The 24,080-nt window shown below is 39.7% G+C and overlaps 1 protein-coding gene across 1 annotated transcript in view; it reads right to left on the bottom strand.

The window, feature by feature from the left end:
• Positions 1-23,675, bottom strand: part of ANKFY1 (ankyrin repeat and FYVE domain containing 1) — a 76,171-nt gene extending 52,496 nt beyond the window's left edge. The window contains exons 1-3 of the mRNA XM_080922734.1: positions 23,660-23,675; positions 4,698-4,890; positions 2,475-2,593 (exon numbers count right to left, since the gene is read on the bottom strand). Of these exons, the coding sequence (XP_080778860.1) occupies positions 2,475-2,593; positions 4,698-4,890; positions 23,660-23,669 (322 nt within the window). The 5' untranslated portion in view covers positions 23,670-23,675. The remainder of the gene's footprint in view (positions 1-2,474; positions 2,594-4,697; positions 4,891-23,659) is intronic.
• Between the last annotated feature and the right edge of the window lie 405 nt (positions 23,676-24,080).

The following is a 24,080-nucleotide window of genomic DNA, read 5'->3' as shown; positions in this document are numbered from 1 at the left end:
TCCACTCATTTTGGAGTGGTGGTGGTGCAACTCCTTAATCCCAGCAGTTGGGAAGCAGAGACAGGAGGATCTTTGTGAGTTCAAGGCCAGCTTGGTCTGCAAACACACACACACACACACACACACACACACACACACACAGACAGACATACACAACCAAAATAATACAAAAGATAATTCACTTACCACAGAAATATCTGTTCTCTTAAATCCAGGAGATCAATACCTATTCTTGCTATACAACACTGCTCAAATGTTAGGCAGCTCCAGGACCTTTCATATTAGCCCGATTCAAAACAGCACACACACATGCACGCACAACAACTACTTTGTTATACCATTCCATTACTTCTCTCAGCTACCAATGAGCTACACTTCAAGCCCACTGTACCATTTTAATACCAAAGATCTCCATCTCATAATTCGTACAATAGTTACTAATAGCAGAATTCAATAAAAACTTGTTTTGTGCCTTATTTTGAAAAGCACTTAAGTAAGTACTACTACAATACCATGTTAGGTGAACTTCTGAAAACCATTCCATATACTTCCACACTTAGCTAAAAATAATAAAGACAACAATATCAATATAAATAATTTGGTACCTCTATTAAAAACATTTCTTAAAATTAAATTTATTTACGTCTGTGTGGGTGTATGTATATATGTATGCCATGGTACATATGTAGAAATTATGGGACAACTTGATGGGGGTTTTTCCTTCTAACATATGAATCCTGGGGACCAAATTCAGGTCATTAGGTTTGGTGGCAAATGCCTTTCCTCACTGAGCCATCCTTTGGCCCAATTAAAATTCTTTTGAAAGAAATTTATTACATACGATTAAGATATATCCCATGTTATTGGGAGATACATATATAACTGGGCATGGTGGCACAAACCTTTAATCCTAGCACTTAGGAGGCAGAGCAGATAGACTTCTGGAGTTTCAAGCTAGCCTAGTCTACACAGTGAGACGCTGTTTCAAATAAATGAAAGAGATACACAAATAAAACTTGCTATATACAGTGGAGCTGAGAGATGGCTCAGCACTTGACAGCATACATCCACCATTCTTATACACACTTGTTTCTCTGTACTCACACTGAAAGACCTACAACCACAGTTAACTCCAGCTGCAGGGAGATTTATCTTCCTATGTACCCATGCACAAACTCCTTTACAACACATAAACACATACATACTAAAAATAAATCAAGCTAGGAATTTATCTAGCCATCAGTACACACACACACACACACACACACACACACACACACACACACACACACACACACACTGCACAAAATGAATACATGTGAAAACATTTTAGAGAGAAATACTAAAGATCATGGTATATCTTTAATTCTAGTTTCCAAGAAACAGAAGTAAGCACATTTCAGTTCCAAGCCAGGTAGGATTACATGATTTGTTCCTGTCTTCAATTAACCAATCAACACAAAGAATAACTGAAGAGCATTAACTTCTGGATTCCACACACATACACACACACCTACAAGGACATGTACATATACCTCATGCAAAAAACAAAATAGGCTGCCCTGGTGAGATGATGACTCGGCAGGTAAAGAAAGACACTGCCACTGAAACCTAGCAACAAGAGTTCAAGCCCTACAACTAACTCCACAAAACTGTTCTCTGACCTCCAAACATAAGGGTACATCCAATAATGATAATGATGATGATAATAATATATATATCACATATTTGCACATAAAGACCATATTTACATGTGATATTTAATAATATAAATTAATACCATTATAATATTTTTAAATAAATAAGCTCACTGAAAGATAGTTGTATATTCTAAATTCTAAGAGCATAATAGGATGCTCAAATGCCCTTTGTTATCCAAGGATTAAATATAATCATAAAGAACAATCTAAGGTTGGAGAGATGGCTCAGTAGTAAAGAGCACCAGAAAACCTGGGTTCAATCCCCAGCATCCACATGGTGGGTAACAACCATCTGTAATTCTAGTCCCAAGGGATCTGACACCTCTTTTGAACTCCTTGGGTACTATATGCATATGGTACACAGACAGAAATGTATACAAAACATTCACGCATAAATTAAAATAAAATTTAAGGGCTGGAGAGATGGCTGAATAGTTAAGAGCATTGACTGCTCTTCCAGAAGTCCTGAGTTCAAATCCCAGCAACCACATGGTGGCTCACAACCATCTGTAATGAGATCTGATGCCCTCTGCTGGTGTGTCTGAAGACAGCTACAGTATACTTTTATTTACTTATTATACAGTATATAGTATACTATATAATAAATAAATAAATCTTTAAAAATAAATAAAATTTAAAAATTTGAAAAGAAACAACCAACTTAAGGAGATATCTTGTTTAATAGTTTATATCTCCCATCAATAAATAAGTATTTTACTTTTATTATACCACAAATATTTGAGTGATGCATTATAACTTTGTGTTCTGACTTACCTGCTAAGTCTAGCTCCTCTGTGGAAGACAAGTTGGCCAGACTCCAGCTATCACTGCGGGCGGCCAAGACAAACTTGTGAGCATTGATGTGTCTGTCCCCAACCTTGATCTTCAAATCACTGATGAAGAAAATATCAAAAAAGATACAGAAAAAAAAATGTCATTATAACTAGGTAAGTTAAGATTCTCACCTGACAAATACATGGATAATGATTATCAACATGAATCTGCAAAAGACAAAGATAAATCACAATGGCATTTCCACACTCTAGACCACGCTTATATGTTGCTGGGAATATTTTAACTTCTATTTCAATTCTATGGGATAATCATTCTCAATTACATCTAACAGGATTCTTGTAGTGAACCTACAAGCTAAGAAGGATGGTTAGTAGTTAAACATAAGCTATAAGATATGTTATGCAGTATGTATCAAAATAAACCAGCAGAATAAGAAACGTGGACAGCTAAAGCTCTAAAACTATGCTATTGATTTGCTCCACAAACAGCGTCAAGCAGTGTAAAGAGAGAGACTATGGACAAACTAATTCACACAAAATGTCAAGAACACAAAACCTAATACCTGGTCTCCTGTCTCCATTAAAAACATTCAGACCCAAAATTAACCATTTATTATCCAATCATTTATTAAGTAAAGAGGTTGAGGCTGGGTGGCACATCATAAAAATCTCAGCATGCTGGGATCCCAAGTTTGAACTCAATCAGCAAGATATCGTCTCACAAAAAGCAAACCAGAAAGAGCGGGAAAGAGATTTTCTGCATACCACTATAGAAAACACTTCCCCAAAAATATGTATGCTTACTCTGAAATGTTAAATGCTATGAAGAAACAAAAAAAAGACATATGAGCAATTAACTGAAACATCATGATGGCCCACTGTGCTGACAGGACTGTCATATGGCTGGCCACATTTGAAACAAAGAAAATCGCCAGCATGTGGCACTAAGTGAAACTGCAGCACTGGAGAGGCAGTGGGAAGAAAACTAAAAATTCAAAGTTATCTTTGACCGAGCCAAGTTCGGGGCCATCCTGGGCTACAGAAGACCTTATCTCAAAGATAGGTAGGTAGGTAGGTGGGGGGGGGGGGGGGGACATGCCTTTAATTCCAATATTCAGGAAGGAGGAGGATCTCTGAGTTCAAAGTCAGCTTGATCTACATAGCAGGTTGCAAGTTAGCCAGGGCTACATAGTGCAACCTTATCTCAAACAAACAAACAAAATAAATAATGCCAAGAATCAATCTTTGGTATGTATCCACTATTCTAAGTTGTTTAAACACCCATGACTTAATCTTCACTCTGACCCTTAAATTAATAGGACTGATCATCTCTTGTTACAGATCAAGAACCTAGCAGGTCATAGCAAGTCATAGCTTGAGACCAAAGAGCTAATAAGTAGCCTACAGAGATTCTAACATAGATATTGCTAATCTTTTTCATTAGTTTGTGTGTATGAGGGCAAAGGTGAGCATGCAGATTGTGTGCATGTGGAAGCCAGAGGACAACTTTTGGTGCCATTCCTCAGTTGCCCTCTACCTGTTACTGGGTCTCTCACTGGCCTGGAGTACACCCACTTAGGCTAGGCTTGCTGTGCAGTGAGGCCCAGGGACTGCCTATCTCTGTCATAGTACTAGGATTTTAAGTGCCTGCCATCAGGCCCAGATTTTTTTCACATGGGTTCTTGGGATCAAACTCAGGTTCTTGTGTACCTTACTGACACCAACCCAGCTCTTACTTTGTTTTTATGAAATAAGAACTCAGTTTGATATAGCCTACACTGAACTGGACTAAAGCTGAGGCTGACCTCAAACTCATGACAATCCTCCTTTCAGTCTTGAGATTACAACTTTGAGCTGCCACATCTGGTTCACTGTTGATAATTATAATTAGAAAAAAAATTAATTTGCCAAGAAAATGAATGAGAAGCCAGGCCTAGAAGCATAGGCAGGTCCAATTCTGTCTACCTGAGATGCTTGAACAGGAGAAATTACAAGTTCAATGGCCAATGTAGTGAGACCATCTCAGAACAGAGTGACAAAAGAACTGAGGATACGACTCAGCAGTACAGCACTTGCCTAGCACATGCAAAGCCCGTTTCATTCCGGAGGTGTACAGAGTAAGAGAGAAGGAGAAGACACTACGATATGTCTGAAGTGGACAGGAATGAAGCAAAGGGTACAGCTTCTGGTTCCAGGAGCTCACCTGTACTGCTCCTGCTCATAGAGACCTGCCACTATGGCCAGCAAGCGGCTGATGAATGACTCGCTGCTATTCTCCTTGTTTGCTTGTGCAGCCAAAAGTGTGCATCTTTTCTCCGTCTCTGCCAGTTTCTTCTGCAGCTTGACATACTCTTGTCTTAGAAGCATCAAATGCTTCTCCAACTTAGCCACCTCCTCTGCAAGGGAAACAAAGAATGTTCACAGGCACAGGCAAGCAAACCACACTCACCACTCCTTAGCCATACGGTCTACTGTTTCTGCATAACCTGAAAGAATTATATATGACTCTGTGGGGTGGTAAGATGGCTCAGCAAATAAAAAGCACTTGCTTCCAAGCCTGAGGACTTAAGCTCAATCCCGAGGACCCACAGGACAGAAGAGAACTTACTCCTGTAAGCTGTCCTCTGACCTTCAACACACACATTGTGACATGCATGTCTACATATATACATACACACACACAAAGTAAATAATAAAAATGCAATTAAAAAAAAAAAAAAAGAGGCCCAGTAAGATGTCTCAATGGGTAAAGGCATTTGCTGCTGAGCCTGACAACTTGAATTTGATCCCCAGGGCCCACATGGTAGAAGGAAAGAACCAACTACCTTAGGTTGTCCTCTGACCTCTACTCTCACATGTGGGATAGACTCAGACATGTATATGAACACACACACAAATGTAAAAAAATTACATAAGCAGAATATAAAACTAAATATTTTGATTTTAATTTAATGTAAATATTCATAGACATGCAGAATGAAAGGCAATCAACTATCAAATAGCAAGTCTTGCTACAAAGTAAGTGGGTATTTTTGTACTCTGCTCATTATTTTATAACAAATGTCCTGCTTTCATAATTAGAAAAGGTATTTTAAAAGATGTTTAAATGCTAATATATTATGATCTTCATTCATATACACACAATATTTATTTATGTGGCCATTTTTCTCCTCTTCTATATCCATATCCCATAAATGCCTGACAAAAAGAACTGGATGTCCATTCAGTCTCAGGTATAAATCAATAATCCCAGGAAATTAAACATGAAAAGCACTTATAAGATGGCAACAGTAACATTTTTCTAATTCTATAATTATTTGTCCCACAAATATTGAAATCAAACATGTATCTCTATAAGACATGTATTATTTGTATATGTATGAGTGATCTGACTGCATGTATGTATTCTTGGTGCCTGCAAAGGTCAGGAGGGCACCAGATAACCTAGTACTGAAGATAAAAACAGATGGATGCTGAAAATCAAGAGCAACAAGTGCTCTTAATTGCTGTGCCATCCCTCCAGCCCCCCCCCCCCAAACATTTTGCTTTCTTCTTCTGTTTTTGTTTTGGTTGGGTTTGGTTTTGTTTTTTTATGACAAGGGTTTCTCTGTGTAGCCCTGGCTGTCCTGAAACTTGCTCTATAAACCAGGCCGACCTCAAACTCAGAGATCCACCTGCTTCAGCATCCCAAGTGCTGGGATTAAAGTGTCTGCTAACAACACCTGGAGATACAAACAATATTTACAAAAAAACCTGGTTTTGGAAAAAACAAACAAAAAAAAAGCAAGTTGGACTTTAATTTACACTAAGTATCTTGAGTTAGACTCAGATCACTGACTCTGAAGAGTTCTTCATAGTGACTCAAGACTAAAGAGCCAAGAAAGAACCACTAACCTCCAAGGGCTAAATACTGAGCAGAGAACTCAACAATAGCATGGGAAGTACAGACTCTGTCACAGCACAGTGAGGTGCCTCGGCACAACAGCAATGAAAACTTACCATGGAATCTAGTTCACATTTCACACAAGCATCTACAACCAAATTTGCCTACAGAGATATTTCTTGTTAAGATACTGCAATAAGAATTCTACAAACATCATGTCTTGCTTACTTAGGGTTAGAATGTTTCTGGTCTTGGGTTTAGTCCTATGAATGTTCTTCTTAACCCTAACACCCCTAAAATACTCATAAAACCACCTTACAATTTCATTTACTAAAGAAAATTCTTTAAGATAAATAAGTAAACAAGCTTATTTTTTTACTTAAAATGTAACCTTTATTTTTTTTTAAAAGGGGGAAGGGGCAGGCTTTCACCATGTCACTGCTTGGCCTGAGTAAAATTCTGTATATAGACCAGGCTTGCCTCTGCCCCCAGGGTGTTAAGACTAACAATATATGCCACCTGGCTATCCTGGAACTCACTATGTAGACCAAATTGACCTCAAACTCACAGAGATCCTCCTGCCTTCAAGCTTAAGTCTTGTTTAATCTTTAAATCTTGCTGTAAAGTGCATCCTTTAAGCACTGTAACTTAAAATGCCACCAAACCAAACACACTACCATTGTACAGATCCCTACCTAAAAGCCCAACTCTCTTGAGAAACCTGCACTCATGTATTGGATGTGTCTTTTCTTTCCAAGGCTCATCTGCCCTTAAATCTAAAGTATGTACTGTACCATCTCTTATTTTTTAATAAATTTAATTTTTTGCTTCACTCAGACTGATCCTGGAATTCTTTTCTGTGGCAGTCAAAGACCCAGCTTTCCCTGATGGAGATCCCTAAGTACAACACTCTCCCTGCCTCTGCTGATTGTAGCCACTAAGGATATATCACTTACAACATTGTTCATTTAATAAAATTTACTATGGCTACAAGGTAGCCAATTTTCATCAGTAGCTTCTCCTTTCTCTCCCTCTAACTTACCAAAACAAGCCCATAGATTTAAGTAATAAGATTTCATCTGAATGACTGTGCTATACATGAATGATGTCAGCAACTTTCACTCAATTTCCTCATGTCTTCCCATCTGCTCTTCAACAGCCTAGTCATTTGGTTTTTTTTTTTTTTTTTTGTTTTGTTTTGTTTTGTTTTGTTTTTAATTCTATTTATTTAATGTATGAATGCTCTGCTGCATATACATCTGCAGGCCCGAAGAGGGCATAAGATCCCCTAATAGATGGTTGTGAGCCACCATGTGGTTGCTGGGAATTGTACTGAGAACCTCTAAAAGAACAGCCAGTGCTCTTAATCACTAAGACATCTCACTAACCCCAAGACCAGGTGTACGCTTCCTTTTAAACAAACAGTTTATCAGTCTTGATTTAATCTGAGATGTTTAAGACAAAAAAAAAAAAAAAAAAAAAAAAAAAAAGGCATTCAGAGCCTGTCCTACAAATCTGATGCTCTGAGCCTGGGACTCACAGTGAAAGAATAGAACCAACTTATAAAAGTTGTCCTCTGGTCTCCTCTCATGCACTGAGGCATGCACACACACCTATAGAACTGAGTTAAAATAAAGATGCCAAGGTCTAGGGTCTAGAGAGATAGCTCAGAGGGAGAACATGTTTGTGCTGCTCTTGCAGAGACAGGGCAAATGTCTCTTGTCCAGTTGGCCTCAGCTTAACTAGTCCATCCTGTATTCACCTAGTCTCCAGCAGAGGCCCCTTTAATAACTGATTCCTCCTTTACTTTCCTACTCTTAAACTTGGCTTCTAAGCACACTACTAGATCACAATAATAAAATCACCCAATCAACAGCCTGACAATTTATTTATGTTCTCTGTAGAGTCAGACTTTCTATTAGTAATGTTTCTGACTTCTTACTTCTGTCCTCTTCTTGTCTGGTTCTTTTCTTACATATCCTTCATTTCTTAATCTGATAACCTACTTTTAAAAGATACAATTTTACAAAATTCAGACCTATAACTTAAACTTTATTCCTTAATTATGGTCCTGTACTTGCTCACATCTTACTGTGACAATCATGTAAACTATTCAAGATGAGCATCTAGGTCACCTGCTCACCCTTTGCTTCCCACTCAGGAAAACCTTTTCTGTGCTCTCCTAATGGAAGCATAGCCCATTGGTGTACTACAAACTCAAGAACAAGAAAAGAATTCCCAATCAAACTTAACATCCTCCTCAAATCAAACTCCCCTTTGTATTTCTATCTTAGAGTTATCACTTACAAACTATTCTCATCTATTCCTAACAGTATAGTATTGTGGAACTGGGTTATACTTCAGTGGAGATAGCCTTTCTTAGCACACAAGCTCTGGATTCCATCACCAGTGCCCCATAAATGAATGTGATAGCACAGTCCTGTGATCCTAACACCTAGGATCACTTAAAAGTTAAAGGCTACCCTTTGTAACAGAACCTGCTACAGGAATACACACACACACACACACACACACACACACACACACACACACACAAACGATTTAGGGCTAGTAAAAATTCGCAACACGTACACACTGAAAACAATAAAACATTGATGATAAATATTAAGAACTACCCAAAAGTAAAAACTACATAAAAAACATTTATGGGTTAGACGGTCAAATATAATTAAAATGCCAAATCCCTCTGCATTGACTTAGATTCAACACTTTTTCAATAAAAATCCCTTCAGAGGCTGGAGAGATGGCTCAGAGGTTAAGAGCACCGTCTGCTCTTCTAGACGTCTTCAATTGCCAGCAACCACATGGTGGTTCATAACCCTCTGTAATAAGATCTGCTGTCCTCCTCTGGCCTGTAGGCATACATGTAGGCAGAATGCTGCATACAAAATAAATAAATAAATCCCTTTAAAAATCTCTTTAGGTTCTTTGTAGATCAGAATTCTAAGATTTAGATGAAAATACAAAGAATTTATTAGACAAAAATTTTTCTAAAAAAAAGTATAATATTCACATGTCTCAATTTCTACATGTACGCTAACGCTACAGTAAACAAAACAGTATTGTGTTGGCATCAAAAAAATTTTAGAGAACTGCAATACAAAAAAATTTAAAAACCTTACAAATAGACCTTCATATGCACAGCTAATAACTCAGCAATGGTGGCACAACACTTCAATAAGCAAACATGGTCAGTTTAGAGTGATTTGATAGCTATATGAAATATGCAAACCCCAACTTATAGCCTATTGTATACAGAAACTAACTCAAAATAATAACAGAATGATATATCACATAGAAAATATTAATAGCTTCACATTAGGCCAAGATACTTTTTTTAATTTTTTACTTTTTTGAGAAAGGGTCTCACTATGTAGCATTGGCTGGCCCTTAACTCAGACATCTGATTGCCTGTCTCTCAAATACTGACATTAAAGGTATGTGCCACTAGGCTCTGCAAACGTGTTAAACTGCAAATAATAATAATAATAATAATAATAATAATAATAGTAATACTGGGCTAAGAGGCACCTTATTGGTGGAAGTATTCTTTTATCAGCCAAGGGCAGAACAGATAGCAGTCCTTGATGCCTGGCTTGGTGGCCAAAGTTGTTTTATGCATAGGAATCATAAAAATCAAATCCAGGCAATGCCCCATGGGAGAAGAAAGACAGAAATCTATGAACAGCCATGCCACCCACATACCTGCCCTCCAGTGCATGGCACATTCAGGCCATAAACACCTATTTTGCCAACGGCACCACACAGGGTAGATGGAGGATGTCCCAGAAAGATCTGTCAGCCACATGGCCAGCCTGCAGCTGGAGCCAGCACAATGTCCAAGTACGTGGTGATGGTGAGACAGGTGAGAAAGGGAAGTAGAGCAGCTTGAGCATTATGGAAGATAGAACTGGAGACTCAAGGGTGGAAAAGAACAGCCTGTTGTGCGTGGCCACAACAATGAACAAAGGGACAGTCCCTAGGAGTTGCCATGGCATTGGGCAGCATCTGTCTGTCAGAATTTCTGAGTCCTGAGCCACAAAGATCCAAGTTGTTGTTTTGGGGGAGTTGTTTGTTTTTTGTTTTGGCTATTTTTGCCTGTCTCTTTCAGATGCTGACCAGAATGTACATTTTTAATGTCGTTTGGTTTTGGTACTTTTGGCTTCCTTATTATCTTCTAAAGCTCCTCTCCCTGCTATGTAGGCTTAACTCAAACCACAGGAGGTTTTTTTCCTTTCTCTTCTCCATCCTACTTACTCCCTCAGGAAGTTTTGAGGTTTGCAGCTTGCATGCCTTGACCTTTCCTTTTAAACTCTAATAACATTGTACACTTTAAGTATTCTCGTTCTAACTAACTTTCAAAAAGAAAAAACTTAAATCCAAGCACAAACACACAAAGCAGAGGGAGATTTGACACGTACAGGCAGAAGGTCATGGTGAGTGTACTCACGGTACTACACAAAGAAATGTCAGCCAAGAATGAAATAGAATTCAAGAAACAGACTACCAAGCCAGGTATAGTGGCAAATCCCTTTTAACCCTGAATGAGGCAGACAGTTAGATCTCTGTGAGTTGAGGCTAGCCTGGTCTACAAAGTGAATTCCAGGATAGTCAGAGCTACATACTGAAACCCTGTCTTAAGAAAAGCAAAGCAAAGCAGAAAAGTACAGAGCAGAGGAAAAGACTACCAGACTAGAGAAATCGCAGCTGACCAGAGTTATGCACTCTACTTGCAGAGGACCACAGTTCAATTCCCAGTACTCACAAAGGGTAGCTCTAACTCTAGCTCTAAAAAAACTGCTGATGTCTCTGCCTTCTGCAAGCACTGTACTCATCTGTACAGGAAGAAACAAATACTTAAAATTGTTTAAATCTCTTAAAGAAACAGACAATTTCATAGAGAGGATGGCCTTATTGGAACCTTAATTTTGAATAAATGGTTACTGATTTGAGGCTAGTCTATCCTCCAGAATCATGGCAGAATAAAATTGTGTTAGTTTTTAAAAAATAGACCAGCATGGTAGCTTATGCCTTTAATACCAACAGCACTTGTGAGGCAGAGGCTGGCAGATTTCTGAGTTCAAGGCCCCCAGAGCTACACAGTGAGACTTTGCCTCAAAATAAACAAACAAACAAATAGGGTGTGTGTAGAGTAAATCCATAGTGTATGAAAATGCACACATCATTCATCCATGCGTATACACACATGTATATAAACACACACACAAAGAGAGGATGGTGGTACATGTTTATAATTCTAGCATTTGGGAGATTGAAGTAGGAAGACCTCTTCGAAGTTCAAGGTTACCTTCAGACAAAAATTTTCAGGCCACAAATGCACGCATGTGTGATTTTTATCCCTACCACAATTGGTGAGATTACTATAACCTGCAGTGCTACCTGCACTTTTTCAAAAAATGTATTTTTACTATTTTTAATTATGTGTGTGGGTGTGTCTGCATATGAAAATGTGCATGTGAGTGTAGGTACCTACAGAGGCCAGAGACAACAGATCCTCTGGAGCTGGAGTCTCAGGCAGTAGTGAGCCAATTGCCATGGATGCGAAGAACCAAACTCCAGTGCTCCGGAAGAGCAGAAGAGCTAACTGCTGCACCATCTCTCCAGCTCGTGCATCCAGCTTTTACTCAGGCCATCAGGATTGTACAGCAAGTACTTTTACCACAAAACACTTCCCCAGGCACCTACCTGACTGCTTTTAATATTTCCTATGTTAGCTATTTCACACTCATTATCTTAAATTCTAGCCATATTTAAGTATGTTACTCAACGGTTAAAACCCACTTAAGTTAAACTGATTGCCTAAAATCACACAATGTTGAAGGCAGGGTGCACAGCTGGTGGTGCTATGGAAAGATGAGTAGATTACGACGGCTCTGATGATGAACTCATAACTTTATGGCATTACTGGAAGCTAGTAGAAACCTATGGAGGTGAGTGGGCGCCTTGTTGGAGGAAGCAGGTTACTAAACACACACACACACACACACACACACACACACACACACACACACACACACACATTCCTGATGTCATATTAGGTGTCAAATCTGTCTTCTTCCTGATCACAGGGAGATAAGGAACTCTGTTCTACCATACCCTTCCTCTATGATGATCTTCCTCACTATAGACCCAGAAATAAGAAAGCCAATCAACCTTCTGACTCCCTGAGCCAAAATAAATCCTTTTGTTGATGCTGTTTTGCTATGCAGCCAAGGATCCTCTGGTCCCTTCTTCCCAGGTTAATGCAGTGTGAAGGATGAAACTGAATTTACTCTAAGTAGGCAAGTACTCTAACGACAGTCCTAGGCCAGTCCCTCCTCCTGTACATTCTGTTTATCTGTTGCAATTACAGAAGATTCTTTATTTTTATTTTTACTTTGTATGTGCATTTGTGTGGGTTCACATGTGCATTAGTAGATCAGAAGACAACTTTCAGAAAAGGGTTCTCTGCTTCTATCATAAGAATCCCAGGAATGGAACACATGGTATCTTACTTGGGGCACTAGCCACCTCCACTACCCATTGAGACATCTTGCCAGTCCAGCTATTAGATTCTTATGTCTGAGCCCATCTTCATTATACCACACTGTCTGATAAAAGATAAGTCAGAGTATCAAAGATTTAAAATCTCATTAGCTGATCTGTTAGTCCAGGAAATATATACTCTTTCTATCTTCCTTTTTAAACGTAGTCTATCTTTCCTCTGCTATTCCAGTTCTAACCCACGTTGGTTTAGAAAGTATGTGTATATACCAAAGACTGAATCTAAGGGCCTGATGAATATCAACCAGTCAACGGTTCTATGATTAACCTATCCCTAGCTCAATTTTTTCTCTCCTTTAAGATTGAGATGAAGTCTCACTATGCTACCCAAAGTGGTCTAGAACTCATAAACTTAAGAGATCCAACACAACCTCCCAAAAAGTTGAGACTAAGTATACATCATTGTGCTAGACTAACCAGTCTTTTGAGATTAACAAAACAGACATTTCCTTTCTCTATAGTCTTATAATTCTTATACAGTACTCATAGTTTTAGCAGTGAACTTTTTTTGTGTAAGTTATTAAGTAAATTACTTTATCCTTAATCTGTTTCAATGTCAATTACATAAAAGTGAAATTACTCTAAAGGCTATGTTAAAAATAGTATCTTAAGAGTTACAAGAATAATTTTTGTTTCTGACACACATCACTTTATTCTGCTACAGTGTGTACCAAGAACATACATTGTTCTTTCCTCATTGGCAACTAAAATAGAAATGTATCTCATTGGAGCTGAGTTACTAACTGCTCCTCAACTAGACCTGTGAGAGTGCAGGCTGAATTATTCAATCAGTGCGATATTCATGAATCCAAGGTAGTAACCATCTGTTCAACAGAGAGCAAGAAAATAACCATGTGTTCATGACTGAAAATGCAAGCTAGCACCATGTGAGGGAAGCAGTAGACAAAGACTGCAATGCTGGTGGAAAGACAGTACAGAGGAAATCAGGTCCCAGCATCCCTGTCATTGTGCATCTTGCCCTTTCATCAAAAAAAGTCTAACTATTAGTAAATATATAGTGGTACTATGCTGGCTACTTTTATGTCAACTTGACAAAAACTACAGTCATCTCAAAGGAGGGAACCTCAATGCCTCCATAAAATCAGGCTACTGGCAAGCCTTCAGGGCATTTTAATTAGTGACTGATATGGGAGGTGCCATCCCTGGTCTGGTGGTCCTGGATGCTGTAAGAAAAAGTAGGTTGAGGATTCAAACTGTAATTTAACTAGTAAAATAAATTATAACTATCTAAAAGAAAAGAAAAAGCAGGCTGAGCAAGCCAATAGGAGCAAGGCAGTAAACAGCACTCCTCCATGGCCTCTACATCAGCTCCTGCCTCTAGGTTTCTGACCTGCTTAAATTATTATCCTCACTTCTTTTAATGACAAACTGTTACACGGAAGGTAACTGAAATAAGCCCTTTCCTCCCCAAGTTGCTTTTGGTAATGATGTTTTGTAACAGTGATAGTAATCCTAATTAAGAGAAGTATTAATAGATATTTAATACTCCAGGTTTATACCCTTAAAAGAATAATGTAGTAGGCCAGGCACTGTGGCTCAAGTTCATCATCCCAACATTCAGGAAACCAAGGTTAAGAGGATCCATTGCAGATTCAAGCCTTAGATGCTTTGACAAATTCTAGAAACTATCAGGCTTGCTTTAAAAAATTATTTCATTCTAGTCACAGATTAAAGTTACTACTGAGTGAAACTCCAGTCCCAGGGAATCCAATCTTCTGGCCTCCACAAGCACCAGCACACAAACATACATTCAGGCAAGACCTCATCATACACATGAGACAGAAATAAAATCTCAAGAAGAAAAAATTTAAGTTAGAGCATAACAAACATAGACTGGAATATTTGCTTAAAACCTGACTCGATAAAAGGTGGAAAAGGCATCAGTCCAAGCTTTTCAAAGCTTCCCAATGAGTCTAATGTTGAGGCCTTTGTAAGAGCTGACGCAAACCACAGGACTGATGACAGAAGGTAGGGCCTCTGGATGACTCCTAGCTAGTAACTCAGTCTGGATCAGTGCAAGAAAGAACAGCACAGTACACAAGTCTAGCTGAGAATTCTAACTTCCCCACTGTCTTCTACTTTCCTCATTACTGTAATAAACATTCTTTGCAAAAGCAACTGAAGGGAAAAGATTTTATTTTGGTTCACAGTGTGAGGTTACCCACCATCCATTAGAGTGCAGAAGTCACAGCAGCAGGAAAATGAGGCAGATGATCACTTTATATCCACAGCGAAGAAGCAGAAAGCAATGAATGCTTGTGCTCACCTCACTTTCTACTTTTGAAACAACTCAGGACCCCAGACAAGGGAGTGGTGCCACCCACGCAGGAGGCAGGCTTTCTCATTTCAATTAACTTCCCAGAGGCCCATATCCCAGGTGATTCTAGACCTCAAGTTGGCAACTGAGGTTAGCCAGCACACACATTTTCTTCTGGAATCAACCTTTTACTGACTGTAAATTCTCCTGAATTCCAGGTAACTCTTTAGTCTGTCTTTAGCTGATATCAGTGGAATGTCACATATTTTTCAAAACTGCAAAACCAGTTATGAAACTGATATAGCCAGTTCTACAGAATACTCAATGATCACTACCTAAGTAGTTCTTTTTTCCCCTGGAACTGCTGTAACCTAGAAACATTTCCTGCTGGATATAATCACCTCATGGTTTACTAGGAGCAGCAAAGTATGTTTTTGTGGCGGTCTCCTAATAAGAACGGCCCCTACTGGCATGCATAGATAGATAGATAGATAGACAGACAGATAGATAGAAAGAGAGAGAGAGAGAGAGAGAGAGAGAGAGAGAGAGAGAGCGAGAGAGAGAGCACGCGCGCGCTTGGTCCCCAGTTGGTGGAACTGTTTGGGAAGGATTCAGAGGTGTGGTCTTAGGGGCAGGATCTGAGATTTCTTAAAAAAGAACCATTCCCAGTCTGTCTCTAGTTTGTATGTGATGGAGATGTAAACTCTTGGCTATTCAGTGCCATACCTTCCTTCCTGCTATTATGCTTCCTGTCTAACCTTCTGGAACTATAAGCCCCCCCCAATAAACTCTTCTATAAGTTGCCCTGGCTATGACATCTTCACACCAATATAAATAAATAAATAAATAAATAAATAAATAAATAAATAAATAAATAAATAAAGGCAGCACCCCAAGTAAGGTCCAAATATTTGTTCTCAGCTTGGTCTCAAAACTTTAGGAGGCTGAACTTAGATGAAGAAAGGAAGTCACTGGGAACAAGTGCTTGGAAGTTTGACCACTTCCTTCTTTTTCTCTGCTTCTTGGTAAACCATAAAGTCAACAGCTCTTTTTTACTACACATTCCTGTGCCATTCTGCTGAAGTCCATGGGGCCAAGGGGACATAAACAGAATCCTCTGAAACTGTGACCTTAATAAAGGTTTCCGCCTCTAAAAATAAAAAGTATTTATTTGTTAACAAATCTGATTCCCTATTAGCAGTCTAGCCATCACCAGAATCATCCAGAACCCTCTAAACCTCTTTCCAACATTCAAGCAGGTTTCAAAGTCCTTTTATTCCTTTCATAGTCTCTCTCACATCAATCTCAGAGGTTCCAATGTCCCTAACCAAATGACTCACCTACTGTTATAGCCTGCTCTCTGGCTTCCCAAATCTATGTTCTACACTGCAGTTACTTTGACATTCATTAGACAATGTTGGTCACTCCCTTGACTCAACTATGTTATTCTCTGGTCTGTAGGTCACAACTTCCAATGCTTAAAGGCCAATGCCCTTCATAAGCTAGGCCTTGACATACCTTTTCAACCTCATAAATCCCAGTATTCCTTCCACTGAAAATAATGATCTTCCCCAGTTCTCACAATCCTACATTTTAAAAGACACTAGCTCCTCAAATAATAACTACTCACAACACATTTCCCACTACTTCCCTAAGAAAAACTTTCTTCCTATTCTGAATTTTCAAAGAAAACCCTAAGCACCTTTTACCTTTTATTTTAATTAAAAGTTTTTGTTGATGCTTCTTAGACTTCAAAGTTCTCTGTGAATAAATTTTAGTTGTGGCTACTCTCTTTTAAACTGCAGGACTCCAGGTTCCACCCAACTCTAAATTAATCTCATCTCCCACCCCACCCAACCCCACCCCCAGTGTCTACTAGGTGGAGCTTAACAAATACTGCATCTAACAAAGTCTAGAGACAGCAGTTTCTCCTGTTTGGCAAAACTGTAAGTCATGATCTTTCTAATCACTTTCAGTAAATCCCTCTGGCTGTCTCAGCATGATTCATTAGTTCTACTCTTGACATAGTCAGTCACCAATGAATTGCTAATCTCCGCTCTTTTTCACAAGAACAACCTACCTATATAATCCAGGCTACTCAGGAGGCAAACTGTAAGGATCATTTGAGTTCAAGATAAGCATGGTTAAAAGAATAAAAATCACAAATGAAAACATCCACTAAAATAAAATTAACAGACACAGCTCATGGTACAGTGAAAGGGTAGAGATAAGGAAGGATGGTATGGAAGAGACAATGCTCCAAACATCAACAGATAGATAAATTTGCAATGGCATGCAACTTTCGTTGAATGAATGAAGATATATTTCAAACTTGGAGAGTTTCTTTGCTCCCATTTTACCAGCCTATGCTAACAAAGCACTTTTTGGAACAGTGCTCTCCAAGAGAACTTTGTGGCACAATGGTCTACTGATTTGCTTATCTCAAGAAGCTACAAGCCCCATAGTACTCAGAATGAGATTAGTGAGGCTGGGGACTAAGTGTTTAATAACACTCAATTTTAAGTTCAAGTGGCCGTATTGGCTAAGGCTAAGGTACTGACCAGTGAATGACCAGTGTACGGAATGTCTTCACCTTATTCAACTGCCCCAAGAACTATTTTCCTGATCTAATTCTACTAAATTAGTAAAAGTCTACAGTTAACTATATAACAAACCATTTTTTTATTTAATTTTGTAGGGTCTGGAGCAATGACTCAATGATTAAGAGTATTAGCCAGTCTTACAGAGGGTCCAGATTCAATTCTAGCATCCACATGATGGCTCACAAATTATCTGTAACTCCAGTTGCAGGAAATCCAATGTTCTCTTCTTGGGCACCACACACATAAAAAGAAAAAATTCTCAAAGGCAGTGGTGGTACACACTTAATCCCAGCACTAGGAAGGCAGAAGCAGGTGGATCTGAGTTTGAATCCAGCCTGATCTATAGAGAATTCCAGAGAGGCCAGGACAACAAACAAAACTCTATCTCAAAAACAAAACAAAAATGTCTTCCCACTATGACATTTATAAATCACATCAGCAACCACCATGGCAAGACAAAGTCAAGGGTGCAGTGGAAACCTTAGCAGTACCCAACACCTCTCTAATTGGATTTGAGACTACTCAAAAGGAAACCATGCCTGCTACTGGGACCTAGATAACTAACTACTCAGTGCTAGTGAAGGCATGGTTATTGCAGAATCAATAACAACTAATTTACTAAACCTGCATAATCCTTAAGAATTTATGAACATTTGTCCTTATACCCACAAATAAGTGTAGTTTTCACCCCTCACCAAGAAAAGTTTTCTTTGCAATAAATGAAGACCACTAAAGAAAATAAAAAACAACCAAAATACAGAGTTGTGAAGCTCAGTACTAATGGACACACCTACAAAACACCCTGCATCGAAGGCTCAGGGAATATTAGGGAAGAGGAGAGCAGAAAGACTGTAAGAGTCAAAGGTTAAGTAAGTTTGATGAGAGATTGTGTCCCTAGTAATTATAAGTCACACCCATAAAGTCTCACGAATAGATTGCTCAAATGTGAGCTGAACAAGGACGATATCAATGGATATGCCACAGTGTACTGGGAAAAGTCCACAAGGCCTCAACCCTACACAAAAAACTACAGGCAACTGAGGACTGGGAGAGGAAGAGATGGTCTTCTCCAGAGAAAAGCACACCAATTGGTTATCCAGTGCCCAATAGTCAACCCAGAAAATATATATACAAGTAACATTATACAAATTGAACAGGTCTTACTTAGGGATAGATATCTATGTGTATACAAACAAACACACACACACATGCAGTAACAATTAGTGAAAAAATAGGTCATGTATTTGAAGGAGAGTAGAGAGGAATATAAGAGAGGGTTTGGAGGGAGGAAAGGGGAGAAATGTTGTAATCATATTATAATCCCCCCCCCAAAAAAATGTTTTGATATGCTGGGAATAGAACCAAGGTAAACACTCTATATCTCCAACTCGAAAATTACACTTTACTGGAACTGGAGAAATGGCTCAGGGGTTAAGAACACTAGCTGGTCTTCTAGAAGTCCTGAGTTCAATCTCCAGCAACCACACAATGGCTGGCTTACAACTACCTGTAATGAGATCTGATGTCCACTTCTGTAAGGCAGGCACACATGCAAATAAAGCACTCATACACAAATTACATAAAAATCTTTTTAAAATTGGACTTTATATAAAGTCTTAAATATGCTAGACAAAAAAGTGATTGTGGCGGTTTGAATTAAGAATGGCCCTAGAGGGGCTGAAGAGATGGCTCAGAGGTTAAAAGCACTGGTTACTCTTCCAAAGGACCCAGGTTCAAACTCTAGCATACACATGGCAGTTCATAACTGTATGTGGTTCCAGTTACAGGGCATCTGACATCCTCAAACAGATATACATAGGGGCAGAACACTAATGTAAGTAATTTTAAAAATATATTTTAAAAAATCATTTAAAAAATGGCCTAATAGTCTCATATATTTGAATGCTTGTTTACCGGGGAATGGAACTGTTTGAAAGGGTTACAAGGGTTAAGTGTGGCCTTACTGGAGGAAGTGTGTCACTGGGGGTAACACACATGCACTTTCTCAGAGATCCACACTCGCCTGCGTGCCACCATGCTCTCCCATGACAGAAACTAACGAAGCCTCTGAACCTTTGAGTAATTTTAACCCACAAAAATTAAATGTTTTGGTCATGCTGACTTTTTAAAAAAGATTTTATTTTTATTTTACACGCATTTTACCTGCATGTGTATGTGTGAGGGCTGTTATAGTAAGCTGCCGTGTAGATGCTGGGAATTGAACCCAGGTCCTCTGGAAGAATAGCCAGTGCTCTTAACTTCTGGAGTCATCTCTCCAGCCCCCAAGCTGAATCTTCACAGCAATAGAACAACCATTAAAACAGTAGTTTAAGGAAGCCAGGTAGAGTTTGCATATCTATAAGGTGGGAAAATCATGTCTTCAAGTAGTGGTTTACAAAGAGAGACAACGGCCCAAAACCAAGTATCAGGTGTTAGTCAGGACGCTCCTAGCAAACTGCTGTTTTTCAGAGTAATAAAGTTGAATCCACCAGTTTAAATGATGTTTGCTTTGCTTTCTAATTGCTGCAATAAAACAAAGCAACTTGAGAAGCAATGTATTTATTTGGCTTCCATATCCCCCATCAATGTTTACTGAGGGAAGTCAAAGCAGGCACCTGGAGGGAAAAACTGAGACAGAGGCCATGGAGGAGCCACTTACTGACTTATCCCATGGTTTTTTCAGCCTGCTTTCTAATATAATCCTCAGCTACTGAGGTGGCACTACTCACTGTGGTCTAGCCCCTTCCAAATCAATCATTAATCAAGAAAATGAACAACTAACTTGTCTACAAGTCAATATGATAGAGGCAATTGCTATTGAGATTCTAAGAACAGGAGAGGTGGGGCTGGAGATGGATCAGCAATTAACACTAGTTGTTCTTCCAGAGGATCTAGGTTCAAATCTCAACAACCACAGGGTGGCTCACAACCATTTGTAAGCCCAGTTCAGAGAACCTGATGTCCTCTTCTGACCTCCTCAAGCATCAGGCATACATGTGGTGCACAAAACAAACATACAAGCAAAACATCCATACATGCAAGATAAAAATAAACATAAGTTCTTTAAAACAATACTTGAAAGAATATGAAAGGTAAAACCTGGTTTTGTGTTTAAGGCTTTATTACATTTACTCATTCCTTTGGAGGGGGATTGTTCTATGGCTGTTGAACATTGGAAGTGGCTCAAGAATTGTGACAATCTGTGGAGTCAGTCCCCACCTTCTCTGTGACCAATGCAGGTGGTCAGTCTGGTAGCTAGCCTGTAGCCACTGATCTATTGACCTGACCATGATTTTTATTCTTTCTGAGACATATGTATCCCTGGCTGTCCTTGAACCTACCACCACATCTAGCATAGATCAGGTTTGCTTTAAGGAGACTGTGAAAAACTGCAAAGAAGCTGTGGGTAAGTAAACTGAAGGAGAAAAAATAGAAACAGGAAGACCACGTGGAAATTTAAAATGGTTCGTGGAGTTTGAAGAAAACAGATTAGAGTGTACAAAAGACTGGGATGGTAGCACACCCCTTTTGTTAATCCCAAATTCAGGAGACACTGATAGGCAGTATCTCTGTGAGTTCTAAACCAGCCCCATTTACCCAACAAGTTCCAGGCCCACTAGGGCTAAAAGTAAGACACTGTGTTAAAAAAAAAAATTAAAAAGGGAGAAAAAAAAGCTTTTAGAGTGGACTTAAGTACCTGTATTTAGTCTTCTGAGCAGGCATAGGAAAAAGAAAGTTTTCTATACAGGCTAGATAACTTACTGAATACATGGTTGCTCAGATTCTGCTTACTATTCCTTAATTCTAATTCCCAAACTTCAACCACTACTAAATAACCAATTACCAACAAAGTTTCTAGAGTATGCTGATCAATAATCTTAAAGGTTTTCATCCCACAAAAAGTTGCTATTTGTGTTTATGAACAGTAGCTGGCTTTGAAAAGCAGCAACAGAACCAAACAAAACAAAAACACAGCGTAAGAAACAAAATATCCTTATTTTGTTTTTCTTTGCATTCCTCAAATTTTCCTAGTTGAATTTTGCAACATCATTTTCAACAGTCTTCACTGGGATTTAGGACAGTGGAGTGCAGGGAGGGTAGACTAGTCAGAGACTAAGGCTATCATCTCCCCATTGCCTCATCCCTCCAACCTTTCACCTCAAGGCAACCAAAAGTAAACCATCTGTGTATTGACCTTGGCCTGTATGAATTCCCCACAACTGGTACCCCAGCACAAACACAGCTAAGTTCTCAATAAAACTACTGAATGAAAAACTACACCCTCCACGACCTGAAACTTGGTCATGTATTTCCCCAACACTCAGATTCCTTCCTAAAAGCTCTACACAACTCACGACCTCACATTATGCCCTCCTGAACCTTCTTCCCAAAACAAACTACTGAGCAACCTGTGTTCAACATTCCGTGGTTTACAAATCACCTTGTTCCTTTTTTGGACAGGGTTTCATACACTCCAGGCAGGCTGTGAATGAGCTTAAATTCTCCGATCCTTCTGCTTCGAACCTCCCCTGTGCTGAATTAATTACAAGTATGCAAGGATCACCACACCCAGCCCTTTCAGTCTCTTTGCTTCCTTCTCTTCGTTGAGACAGTGTTCACCTAAGATTCCAACTCCAAGGTGTTTAACATGGTAGAAAAAGCAAAAATGAAAACTGGATTCAGTCCCAGCCATAACTCTGGCGTCAGTTCACTTAACTATGAAGGGTAAAAAACATACCTGGCAGGCCTACTTTGTGTTACTTTTAAACCTAATTCAAATCTGAGAAGACTACAAAAACTGTCACACTACCCAAATCTCAGATCAAGAAATGATGGGTTTAATCAAAGCTTACAAAAAAATACAAACAAAAGACAAAAACAAAATAGGCCAGGACTCAGCCACTCAATAAAGTCCAACAAGAATTTCCAATTTTTCTCCAACAATGGAGTACACAGGAGAAATACACATACCAGGTCTAATATCATTGATCACTACTAGGTAACTCAACATTTCAGGGCTTTCTTCCCTACTTGTACAGTAAAGCTTTGACAAGCAAAGATCCTTACATTATTCCTGAAGGGAGGCTACACCTGAGAAACCGGATGCCTTTACCTGCAGTGTCATAAAGCATCTTTAAAAAGAGAGTAAGGACTGAAGCAGAAGGTAAAGGAACCGAAGCCTGGCTTTCACACACCTTTCAAGCAGTGTGACCTTGATCAACTCCCTTACTGAGGAAACCTCTCTTCTTGCCCCCTTGGTAAACCTCAGAGAATCTTGGCCTGCGTGCCCAGATGCCGGGGGTTGCCAAAAAGCCTAGAGACTAACGTACGCTCAAGAAGCCCGTCGTCCAGTTGCAATGCCGCTCTTCCCGACCTCTTCCAAGGAAGAGTCCCAAGCTCTTCCGCAGGCAAGAGATGCACCCTTCCGGATGCAGGACCTGCCATGACAGCAGTTTCGATTTCCTAAGGAGAGGGGCACTTCCCTCGCCGTTCCAGCATCGCAGGCACAAGGAGCCTAGCTTTCTCGAGCCCCGCGGATGCACTGGCTCCCAGCACCCGACCTCTCTCCCGCTCTGAGTACATTTGGATCGGGGTCTGGGGGGTGGGGTGGGGTGAGACTGCAGGAGGGGCGTTGCCATAGGAACGGCGCAGAGAACCCCGGCCCGGGGAGCCCCAAAACGCTATATAGTAAGGCTCGCGAGACACGTGATGCCCCGTGAGACTACATCTGGACAGCCCCTCCTGGGGCTTTTGTGCCCGTCCAGTAGCGCTCCTACAGCTCCGCGTATTCCCGCGCCGCCCCACAAAAACCCTACCTTCCGCCATGTCGGGCCCGGCCCTGCCTACAACCTCGCGAGAAGTTCCGGCGGAACGCAGTCATCAAGTCTCGCGAGAACTGGGTGGAGGCGTGGCAAAGGGAGTAGCTGGAGCAGACAAGGAGTGAATGAAAATGGAGCGGGAAGCTGCACTAGGCTGGAGAGCGGAACCCCCCTTTCATTTTTTTTTTTTTTTTTTTTTTTTTGGAAGGTTTGACAAGCGCAGACTGGTCTCTCTCTTATTCCAGGCGGTCGTCAAGGCAGAGCGAATGTGGACTATTCTGAGGCAGGAACTGCGGATCTTTAAGCTAGTTTGTAACCACGTGAGATGCTGTCAGAAAATTTAAATGATAGCATTTCTCCCGGGCTTTGGTAATTTTATGGCCAAAACCAGATTACAACTTGAATTGTCAAACCTGGC

The sequence above is a fragment of the Micromys minutus genome (genome assembly GCF_963924665.1).
Source record: "Micromys minutus genome assembly, chromosome: 10".
Taxonomy (NCBI): Eukaryota; Metazoa; Chordata; class Mammalia; order Rodentia; family Muridae; genus Micromys; species Micromys minutus.
Note: the sequence above shows the minus strand (reverse complement) of the source record. Positions and strands in the feature narration are given on the sequence as shown.